Below are 12,342 nucleotides of genomic sequence, written 5' to 3'. Positions count from 1 at the left end.
AAGTAGAACAGGAAGAAGGCAGAATTGAGACCTTTCAAAGTTTTGGCCCAAGCGAGGGGGCAGGGGGGCGTCATTTGAGCTCCCCGCCTCAGGTGCCAAAATGTTGTGGGCCGGCCCTGCATATAGGCCCTGATTCAGCAAGGTGATTAAGGTTCATGCTGAATTGGGGCCATAATGAACAATTTTACCACAATTTCATGTGGTAACATATACAGTATAATTTACATGCCGTCCTCATTTTGTGAGATTTGTGTTCTACTCACAAGAAAACAGCTGCAAAAATTCACTCATTTTCATTCTCCTAATTGTTTTAATTTGAGTACACACACAGATTTCTGCCAGTTACTACAGGCTTGGAAATGAAGGCTGTCCTCTGAGGAGACAAAAGTAAATTGAGGCAGGATCAATGGACCTGAGTGGAAAAGGGATCTGTGGACAATACAGTTTGGATCCAAGGGCTTACGGGAGCACTACCAGTAAGACCTGGAGTTCACCACAAGTACTTGGGAGTAGGAGGCAGTATTGGCAGGGCAGGGAAACAGGAATGCCATGAGCAGTTTTGTAAGGGGGAGGTTTATTAGTTGCAGTCAGGGCCAGCTCCAGGCACCAGCCGAGCAAGCTGGTGCTTGGGGCGGCAGCTTGTAGGAGGCAGCATTCTGCCCAATCCTAGGGCGGCACGGTCGCTTTTTTTTTTCCTGTTGTTCCGCTCCGGCCGCCCTGTAGGGGGCAGCGGCGTGGAGGACGGGAGCGCCCTGCAGCAAGCCCGGCAGGGCAGCCCACGTCCTTCCCTCCCAGCCGACCGGAGCGGTGCGGAGCCCTCCCGGCAGGGGGCATGGCGGGAGGGGCCGCGTGGCAGCACCCCGCTGAAGCCCTGGCCGCCCCCCTTCTCTCTCTCCCCCCACTCCCTCTCCTTCCCCCTCCCCCCGCTAGCCGGAACACATCTGCAGGGCAGGGAGTCCCCCTGCACCCTGGCTTCGGCCGCGCCACAGGGTTTTTTTTTGCTTTGCTGTTCTGGCCACCGCGTTTTTTTTTTTTTTTTTTTTTTTTGCTTGGGGCAGCCAGAAAGCCAGAGCCGGCCCTGGTTGCAGTGAGCCCTTTGGATGTATTGGGTCCAGGCCCCATTTAGTGTTAGTGGACCACTGGAGGAGTATGTGAATATATGTGTGTTGCCCATGACTTCATTTGATGGTTTTAGGGTTCTGTTTTGGTTATCGATTAAGAAGATGTCAGATAATTCAGCTCAATCTGTTTATTAAACATAGAGAAATCAACACAGAGAGGTTCATACTTTACCAACTCAGGAAACAGGCTTGCAGCAATCACACCTTACATCTTTTATCTGTGTCTGTCCAAAAATACGAACTTCATTTGACTTATGTTTATAGTGCACTTGTTTACGACAGATAGAAAATGCACCTTACTCTTGTTGCCTTATCTAGTTTCATACTTGTTTTTCAAGGCAAAAAGACATCTGCACCAAACGTACACAGTGACATTCCAAGGGTTACTAGACTGAAGAGTAGAAATCGCATTAAATAGACTATAGAGACAGTAACTATTTTTTACTAATGGTGCCCAACACACAATTCATATATAAAACTCCTTAACAGAATATGCATATTATTTCTGACCGATTTTTCACATTCAAAGAATAAATGTTAGAACAGTTTAATTATTAGTTGATTTCCACAATAAAGCTTAGCATGGGTACAAAGCTTTCTGGGAATCCAGTTACACAATTTAGCATAAATGCAGAGCATTCGGGATAATAGATGATATTGGCTAACAGTGTGCAGTGTGGAGAGGATAACATTTTAAATGTAAACTGGACCCTTTTTGAGAGAGGAAATATCAGATAGTTTTCCTACAATTTAATAGGATCATCTCTCTCTTTTCCCAGCTGGCCTGCCAAATAGCTGAATATTTTGGATGGAATTTGGTCTTTAGCAGTTCTATTTTTTCTTTGAGACCAGGAAGTTTTTTGTTTCATATGTTTGGATTCTGTGCTACTTTAAGAATTTTCTCCTTGTATCAAAAACAGTTGGCTCTTACATAGCATCCATAGAGCTTTATAAAGGAGAGTAAGTATTATTATCCCTATTCTACAGATGGGGAAACTGAACCTAAGAGTGGTAATGTGGTCACAGAGTAAGACCATGGTAGAACAGACAGTGGAGCCCGGGTCTCCTGACTCCCATTCCAGAGCCCTCTCCACTGAACCTCCCAGCCTCTAGGGGGTCTCTCTATAAAATGTCCTTTCCTACTGCACAAGGCGGGGCTCGGCTGAATTAGTTAGTGTTTGTACATTGCTTGGAAAAGAGAAAGCACCAAACCAGTGCTAAGTCATAGGGCTATCATTGCAGGCTAAAGTTTTAAACACTGAGTCAGTTAGTAGTGGAAATAACTGGATATGTTCTGTGTGCAGAGAGCTTTACACTCCACCCACACAGATTGTTCTGATGACCATTTTTTTTTACTGTTAATTAAATCTGTTTTTAAAAATATTCATTCCACTATTTTTCTGAAAGGTTTAACCATGAGGTGGGTGAACCCCTGAAACTGATCAAACCTAATAGCAGAGCAAATTGTCCCCCCAGAAACTATTAGACTGGGACTAGTTCTCCTCTGAGACATCTTAAATGTAAAATTTATACCATGTCCTTTTAAATGTTAGCCCTTCTGAAGTGATTTTCATCCAGCCTGAGTAACTTGAAATCAAAAGGAACCAAATTGAAACAAATGCTTGACATAAATAGGACTTATTTTTAGAAAGAAAGATGATTGAAATGGAAACCAGCAGCAAAGTTCTATCTTTGTGTCACTTGTCTTTGAATTTAATATTACAGATGAACCAGCCAGTTTAAAATCTCTGCACACACTCTTATGCCTCTTTTCTTCAAAAGTGATGTTTATCCTATCTATAGTTAAAGGAACCATTTTATCAGGGTGACGTGAATATTAAATGTGCCATAGATATGGGGTATAAATAGTGTGTTCAAACCCATGGAATTCATTTTCTTTTTTATTCCCCCATTTAAAGCACTTATAAATCATATAATATGGTACTGTGACATACAACTGTGTTAAATGTGATTAACCCATCCACCCCAACAGGCTTCTTAAGAATACTTCAAAGCACATTATACAAGATAAAGCAGCTCTAAGCAGTGACAATGTGAATATTCTCCTCCTTCCCTATGCTTTCTCTGCACAGCTGGCATCTTTTCCCTGGTGCTAATCAAAGGGAGGTATTTATGGTCCCTCCTTCCAAGCTCTAACCTTTAACCATTTCAGTGCTATATAATGCACCTGTAGTGCTCCCTCGGAATCTGATACATCTCTGTGCAAGTGCCAGTTTTCCAATTGAATGTCTGCACTTGAAAGAGTCTTGCCATGGTAGCGGCACAGCTGGGGTTAAATCACAGTGTCACCTCCAGAAACGTTTAGTTAGATCTGTCTCAAGAAGTAAGAGTGGCAGAACTGGCTACCATTTTTTTTATCTAGAATGTATAGTTCTGATGTTGCAAGCCCTCCATGCATAGAACTCCTATCTGACAAGTACGGACTAACAAGCCCGTGCAAGTTCTACATGCAGAAGATTTATAAGACTGGGGCACGTTGTTAATTAGGACTGAGATAATGTTTGTTTCATACTTGCCTTTGCTTCCTAACCTAGATAAGGTAGAAGGGTTCAGTATTATTTTTTTAGTTGGGGCCTCCTCTGTTTTAAAATGTCATGACGCTTGTGCCCTAAATTCCTCTTGGAAGGAAATATACCTGTCTTCGGCTAGTCAGTAAAATACATGAAGGTTGTATTAGTCAAAGAGTAAGAGACACCATATACCAATCTGAACTGAACCCACTCTGCTCAGGAAATGCTTCATCCAGAATTAAGACAGATGAGCTTTTCAGCAACCCCTGGGCATTTGGCACATAGAGAAAAATCTATTTAAAGTGGCTGTATGGCTCACTTTCTTAAATTTCTAAAGTACTATAGTTAACCCTTCTGCTTTTTTTAGCTCTGATTTGCAAAAGCACCACAGAGCTTTTAGTATGTTCTCAGCTGAACTACTGGTATGTTATGATAGCTTTCTGGGTTGGTGTTATTCACCACAAAAAACACAGAGAGAAATATCAATAGAGGCACATTTTTGCATTATTCCAAACCTCAGCACTGGAAACAGACAATAGAAGTCTCTTACTTTAACACTGGTATGTGTGCTCATGCCTGTGTGTGTTTACTTGAGTTCAGTTCAAAATGAAAGTCACAATTAAGGCTTAGAGAAAAAGGTTCATCCCTTGCACACAAAGAGTGGAAAGGGCTTGTTGGGCCTCATATGGGGAGGGATGGAGAAAGATCAGACTCACTGCACAAGAAATATGGTCTCAAAGGAAATGCAAAATGATCAGGGTGAGGGTTGGTCTATGTTAGCAGAGGGAAAGTCTAAGGACATGTCTACACTGGAGGGGGGGGGTTAAACTGGATTAAGTCAAATTAATCTGGTTTGAAAACACTTGTGTACACGACACAAACACCACATTTATCATGAACTCAGGACTCTTCTTTCAAAGTTAACTAACTTTGCTGCACAGCAAATTAGTCTGGTCCATTGTTTGTGTGCACACAATGTTGCTGCTTACAGCTTTGGCAGTCCCAAACTGCTTTGCAGGACTGTTACTGACTGGTCTGTTTACCTGCATGCCCCCATTTGCTCCTGAAATCAAGTGTCACTATAGCTGCAGTATTACTCCAGAAGCCCTGTAATCTGCCTCGAGCAGTTGCACTGGGACTTTGGATTTCATCACCATCTGGGGAGAAGCATCAGTGCAGGAAGCAATTGTGGACAGCTACCAGAATAAAGCTCTGTTCATGGACATCTGCTTAGCATGAGGGGTCACAACCAGAATGCCAGCCAGTGCTGGATAAAGAGTAAACTGCTCAGGAGACCTTCTATTGACAGTTGAGCAGCTGGAGAACCTGAGGGGAAGAAAACTGAAAACCTATGATGAAATGTTCACAGAGATCTTTACAGGGTCCCCAAAAGAGCAGAGACGTGAAGGCAGTGTTTGAGGAGGAATGCAGAGGAGGAAACAGACCGGGAGCTCTCCAGAGAAAATGTGGGAGTGGCAAACAGGGCTGGTGCAAGGAAGTTTCGTGCCCTAGGCGAAACTTTAACCTTGCGCCCCCCCCAGCCCTGCAGCAGCTCCCCGCCCCCCCTCCGCCCTGAGGCGCCCCCCCCGCGGCAGCTCCCCCCCCCCGGGGAGCCGTGCGGCAGCTCCCCACCCCAGCTCACCTCTCCTCCGTCTCCTCCCCGAGCACGCCGCCCCCACTCTAATTCTCCTCCCCTCCCAGGCTTGCGGCGCCAAAGAGCTGATTGGCGCCGCAAGCCTGGGAGGCGGGAGAAGTGGAGCAGCGACGGCGTGCTCGGGGAGGGGGCGTAGCAGAGGTGAGCTGGGGTGGGGAGCCTTGCGGCAGCTTCCCCCCCCCCCCGCCCTGAGGCACCCCAATGGCAGCTCCCCACCCCAGCTCACCTCTGCTCCGCCTCCTCCCTGAGCATGCTGCCCCCGCTCTAATGCTCCTCCCCTCCCAGGCTTGCGGCACCAAACAGCTGATTGGCGCTGCAAGCCTGGGAGGCAGGAGAAGTGGAGCGGTGACCGCGCGCTCGGGGAGGGGGCGTAGGAACGCTGTAAAAAAAATTGGGGACACCGCTTTTTGGCGCCCCCAAATCTTGGCGCCCTAGGCAACCTCCTAGTTTGCCTTAATGGTAGCACCGGCCCTGGTGGCAAAGGACAGCATGGAAATTCTCGGGGACAGCGTCAACTGCAGCGTCCCAAAGATAGAGACATGCAAACACAACACAAACCCAAATGCTCTGGACCAGTATATGCTGCTGTTAGAGCAGCGGGATTTGCAGTGTTATACCAGTTACACTGAGGTGGCTAACTTCCAGATGGCAATGGTGACTCACTTGTCCATGAGTATGGGGCTCTACCTGTTGGCATGCTGCCGCGGCAACTCCAGGGCTAGTTCAGCACATATCTCCAAAAAGGTTGCCTTGCCCATCCTGAACTTTTCTCACCACTGTAGGTCATCCCAGGTCTGCAGAACAATCCTTTCCCACCCATCAGCACTGGTTTCCTGAGCCCAGAAGTGGCACTGAATGCTGTGAAGCTGCTCCAGGAATCAATCCTCCACTATCATCTGCTTGGTATCCTCTAACTGGAATTTGTCTGGCTTCCTCTTTGCATGCCACAACATGCAGGGAGAAAAATCCCAGAATGCCTACTGCCCAGCAGCGAAGAAAGGACCATGGGATACCCTTCAAGAATGGCATGCCCTTAAGATGCTGCAAGCTGCGACTGTGTGTACACAATGATGGGCACTGAAAGAGGGCACGCTATCCTATGTGCACGCTATTAGTGCAGCTTGCATAATGCATGCTGCAGGCTAGACCCCCTCATACAGACAAGCCCTCAGAAGGTTTGCAGATTGACTTGGGTGCCGATCATCATTCAGAAGTTTGGCTGCCTATCTGAAGCTTCAACCAATTTATTCAGAGCCCAACAGTCTGGAAATCTACTGGAAATCAAACTACTTAACTACATAATAATAGTAGTAATACTCAGTGCTTTTCATCTTCCCAGAATTTAAGCTTTCTTTTTTTAGGAAATAAATCCATAGCCCTTATGGAACCAGTGTAGCCAATGCAGGGCTCCTTGTTTGGAGCACATAGCCCGAAACAATAGCTTTGCAAAGTGAGAGGTTCCCCCTCGCAAATAAATGGGGTGTTAACATGGAAGATAGAAACACAGGAATTGCACACTGGCTCAGAGTCAGAACTGAGGTCGGTCTGCTCCAGTATACTGGCTCCAACAGTGGCCAGCACAGGATGATTCAGAGAGGAGTTAGACTCTCTACATAGGCAGAAGGGAGACATTAGTTCTCATCGTGATCTCTAATAATTAGCGATTGGCTTAAACTCTGAAGCGTGAGTAAGAGGAAAAAGCATTGACCCCAATGTGATGACGGAAGCCAGTTTCTAGCTGAACTCTTTCATGGCTGATCAAAGCATGCAAGAAAGGAGAATGTCAATCATATTAGAAAGATATGCACAATCTACTTCAAATGGCATCTGAGCCTCACCAAGGGAGAGCCATGCCCTCTAGGGCATCTACCCACCACTAAACCTGGGTAGCTCATCAGAATCTTGCTTGATTGTATTTGGAATATCTGCATAATCTACTGTGAGCAATGCCTCATTTTGGTATTTCAAGAGGGCAACACTTATGGCTAGATTTTCAAAAGAACTCAGCACCCAAAACTCAGAGTTTTTTTGAAAATCTGACCCCAATTGTGAGTATTCAACTTTTCTTCCAGCCATATTGTGAATCACTTTATCCTTTGCTGAAATGCCTCCACCTCTGGGCTGGAACCTGGCTGCTGTTTAACAGTACATCACAACAATTTTGTAGTGGAAGCGAAAAAGAAAGTGCAGGAGGAATTTAGGCAGGCAAAATGACAACTTTGCCCCTGTGACCACTGCAGCATAAGAATATAAAAATTCCATACGCTGCAGTCAGTCTGAATTGGAGAAAGATTTCTGTCACCGGTGATGCAGCTGTCTCCCTTGTTATTTATCAGTCACAGTTCATCTGCAAACCACTGTGACAGTGTTGAAAAGAGGGATCATCACAGTGACAATCTGTTCTAGCATATCCTAGTGGACTGCCCATGGGCCTGGGAGTCAGGAATAGAGGAGTTCTGTTCCCAGCTCTGACGGTGTGTTTTGTGGCCTTGGACAAATTAACCTATCTGTCTCTGTTTGTGAGATAGTATTTATCGCCCACGGTTGTTATGAGGATTAATTGTGTGTGTAGAGCAGATTAAAAGCATCATGAATAATACTTATTAATTATTAAATGATTTGCAGAGTAGCTCATAGCTGAGTGTTAGTTGTCTGAGTATTTGATCAATGACTGAGATTTTTAAAGTGTATTTGTTCTCTCTTCTCTTGAAATAAGAGAAATAGAATTTAAATATTCAGTCTTGCATCTGAAGAAGTGAGGTTCTTACCCACGAAAGCTTATGCTCCCAATACTTCTGTTAGTCTTAAAGGTGCCACAGGACCCTCTGTTGCTTTTTACAGAATTTAAATAGACACTATATATTTTTTTTTATTTCTGATTTAATCCTAGATGCTTTATAACACATGCACTACTAGAAGTTTTCTTCCATAGAAATGTGTGTGATGAGAACGTGTTAAGGCATCTCTCATTCTACTGACTACATACCAGGAGACCAGATCCTTAGCTGGTGTAAATTAGCGTAGCTCCACTGACTGCAAAGGAGCTAGATTGACTTACACTAGCTGAGGACCTGCCCTTGGATACTTTTTTATATGAAACAGTTACTGATTGATTGGGACATTTTAAGACTCGGGGATCCTATGTGTAAATTCATTCAATGAGAATATCCACTGTCTTTCTGAGCATTGGCTAGGTTCCCCTAAGCTAGTGAATAACACTATTCTAAGGAGAAGTTGCTAATAGGATTTTTTTTCCTTCTACCTGTTTTTGGAATTTCTTTTTCTCAGCATTTATTCACGTGTGCACACCTGCTGGCCCACACTCTGACAGTTGATATATACTTAAAATGTGTGAACCAACTGTTGACATGTAATCAGATCACTGACCTATCCTCAAATGTGTACCCTCAACCGCTGATCTGCAAATGTGTGCCACAGTTGATGTGCACTAATACGTATCAATGTTAAGAAAGTCAGTGCTTTTAAGGAGTTTTTAGTTGTGGATGAAATTGTGTTAAATCTATACCATTGTACTAGCTCTCATAGAGAACTACACGTGTCTGAAGCCTTAAGAGCCAAAAGTTATTGAGTTACAAGTTTGTGAAAATGTCACAATTATTTTTTCAGAGCCCTATTATCCCAAAGTGTATCTGGTAGTGCCCCCAGAACTTCCCGGGGTGGGGGGAAGTCTCATCTTTTGGCTGGAATTTTTCCTGGCCAGAAATTTTTTGGAAATTGGGCTTATATAGTGGAGTGGATCTTACACCTTTAGTTCTGGAGTTACAGCTGAGACTCCACGGTAAGGCTAATTTCCTCTAGTTGTTTTGTAATTACTTTTGTTTATCATTTACATATAAGAAATGAAGAACCATTTAACATTCAGCACTGAAAGCAATGCACTCAGCTGGGCAAGTGACCAAGCCTTTTTGACTGACATCCCAATTGTAGCAGGCAGAAATGTCGATGAGAAATAAATGACATCCTAGCAGCAGGCTCTATTTGCAGGGGTGGCTTTTAAGCAGCAGGTGTAATGTTTTCCTTAGACCTGCCGTCTACAGACTAGAATTTAGTCAAACTGTTTATGCCCCTGTACAGTGCAATAGATGTGTATATGTGTTGAATACAGAAAATGATGATGTACCAAACAGTTGATGTTTTCTTCCTAGAATGGAGGTGACCACAGTTTGGCCTAGTGTGGCCCACAGAGAATAATGAATACAACAGGCTGCAGCTCAAGTCTGCTATACCTCCTTTATGCCTGTGAATGTCTTTCATAGGTTAATCAGCAATGAAAAAATATATCTGAGAAGCAATTCCTATTTATCTACCGAGGAGGATGCAAATACAAGCCAGTGTTATGGCTGCCTGCATTTATTTTTTTATGACACTATTCAAGTAGCTAATGTTCAAATTACACCCCTTGTACTCACAATTGTGGTCACAAAGTTACAGGCATAAAAAGGGAGGCTGGGTGTTGCGCCATCTGTTTTCTGGCAGATTGCCATTGTGGTCCTTGGTATCACAGCACTTTGACTGTCCTGTCCTAGAACAATGATTACCAGAAGAATATTAAATGTTAATACATTTAAATTAGACATTGTTGTGCTTGGTGATGGGTGCTGTCAGCCTGTATCTTACTGGTCTGTGCTTCCTTTATTCCAGATAATTGATAAGAGCAAACGAGACCCCTCTGAAGAAATTGAGATTCTCTTGAGATATGGGCAGCATCCAAACATCATTACTCTGAAAGATGTGAGTAGTCTATGAGGACTTCAGCTTTAAACAATTCTCCTTTTAATATCAAGCTTACCTGCTCTGCAACTGAGAAACTCTCCTGTTTTAATGTTCAGTCATTTTAATTTTAAAATGAGAGCCATCTGAATCCCAGAAAAAATGTTTGTTGAAAAATTATTGGACACAAAAATGGCAAGATTATCAGACCATGCATTCAACAAATACTATTTGGTCAACTCTAGCGAAAAGCATATTTGAAATGACCTGTAAGGCTGGATAGAATAGAAATTAATTTGATTTTAAAAGACTTTTCAGAACCAAAATCTTTCAATCTTCTTTTTGAAGTAGATTGTCGAACACTAATAATGAGGGTTCTGTAGATAACTGGAATGGCTATTTCCTGGTCAGTAACTGTTGACATACAGCCTCAGGTACTTGTTTTATTGAGAGGAGGGTTGTTAACTAGGCCAGTAGGGCTTCCCCTGTTTTTTATTGAGTGCCAGGAAGCCTTTAACTTACATGTGAGCAACCAGAAAAGACAAGATGAAGAGACCTTATTTTAACATTTAATATGAAAGACAACATCTCTAAGGCCTTGTCTATGCTACAGAACTTTAGCAAAGACTTCTCACCAGTGCTAACGCCTCACCTCAGCTACACCAAAGGGAGCACCTGCCAAAGCCCTAGAGCCAAAATGACTTCTGGTGTTTTTATCCTCTTTCTCTGAACAGCTTTAGTCAACATGGTGTAGAAATGTTGTAAGCTGCCGGAGTCTTGTCAACACTAGGAATCCACCTGCTGGCAGCCCTATTGGAAAATGTTCTTGCTAAAATCCCCTAGTATAGATGAGGCCTAACAGTGCTAGCTGTCTCATAAATGGCAGTAAAGGAAAAAGAGGAAGCCTGCTTCTGGGTTGTAGTGTGCTCTTGGGTGGGAGACTACTGATTTGTTCACTCCCTTAAAGAAAACACACCTCTGTGAGCTCATTTGTGTTGGAGCTCCTGGAGTATTGTATTTACAAAGCTCAGAGCCCTTGATTCCAGTGGACGATGGAAAGCTGTGGAAAAGTGATCATGTGGACTTCCAAAACTTCAAAAAATCAAATATGACATTTTCTGGTTCCCCACTTCTTCCCCCATTCCAAGAATTGGGGAACATTAAGGGACACAGACACAGCCTAGTGCGTATCTATCCAAGAGTTACAGGAATTGGGAATGATCTAGCGTGAGATTCTAGGCACTCAGAGATTACAGTGATGAGCATGGTATAAGAACCTAAATAGATACAGTAGAATTCTGAGGGGCGGCTTAGGTTCCAGGGAAATTTTTTTCCCAGACAAAAGACATTATATACATGTACAGTATAAGTTTTAAACAATTTAAACAATGTAATACTGTACTCTGCAATGATAATTATGAAGCTTGGTTGAGGTGGTGGAGTCAGAGGGTAAAAGAGGATGGATCGTCCAGCTGCTCCTCTTGCTGTTCTTTACAATGTGCCAGAGGGTGCTCAACCCTCAGCTCTGCCCCAGGCCTGCCCCCACTCCACCCTTTTCCCCAAGGCCCGTCTCCGCTTCACCCCCGCCCCGCCTCTTCCCACCCTGCTCTACCCCCCCACCCCGAGCGCGCCACGTCCTCGCTCCTCCCCCCTAGAACCTCCTGTGCACTGCAAAACAGCTGATCATGGCGGGTGGGAGGCCCGGAGAGGGAGGAGGAGGCACTGGGGGAACGAGTGGGGAGGCTGCGTGCCATGTCCTCGCTCCTCCCATCTCCCCCCGCAGAGCCTCCTGAACACTGCAAAACAGATGATTGTTGCGGGCAGGAGGCGTGGGGAGGTGCTCATCTGCAGGGGGAGGCGCTGGGGCGGGTGGAGGGGATCAGTTAGGGGGGCTGCTGGCCCACCCTGGTTCCAAGCCCCCACCTGCTAGCTCTGACCGGCTGCTCTTCCAGAGAATCCCGCAAGTAGTGGACAAAGTACTGTACTAGCAGGCGGGAGGCCAAACAATGTTATAAATGAACACTGCGCAACTTTAAATGAGTATATTCTCTACTAGATCAGCGATGTAATAACGTTAACTGGGACGATGTTAAGTGAGGAGTTACTGTAATGATTAACCCTTTTTGTAAAAAGATCACTTTTATGTTGTTAAATACAAGGAGTATAAAATTCACTTCTCCTGTATTAGCTCTGTTTTCTTCTTGCAGCATCTTGCAATAACATGGCAAGATATTGCAGAGTGATCACTACTTGCTAGACTAATGGAACGGTGATGTATGTATGATTGCTTCCTCTGCTCTTCTAG

General features: G+C 44.3%; 1 protein-coding gene across 2 annotated transcripts in view; it reads left to right on the top strand.

Annotated features, from left to right (window-relative positions):
• The window catches only part of RPS6KA2 (ribosomal protein S6 kinase A2), a 460,922-nt gene that overhangs the window by 434,139 nt on the left and 14,441 nt on the right, over positions 1-12,342 (top strand). For both annotated transcript variants that reach the window (XM_065400516.1, XM_065400517.1), the window contains one exon: positions 9,969-10,058. In XM_065400516.1, coding sequence (XP_065256588.1) covers positions 9,969-10,058 — 90 coding nt within the window. The remainder of the gene's footprint in view (positions 1-9,968; positions 10,059-12,342) is intronic.

Source organism: Emys orbicularis, chromosome 3, assembly GCF_028017835.1.
Source record: "Emys orbicularis isolate rEmyOrb1 chromosome 3, rEmyOrb1.hap1, whole genome shotgun sequence".
Lineage (NCBI taxonomy): Eukaryota > Metazoa > Chordata > Testudines > Emydidae > Emys > Emys orbicularis.
The sequence above is the reverse complement of the archived record's forward strand: the minus strand, read 5'-3'. Positions and strand labels throughout refer to the sequence as shown.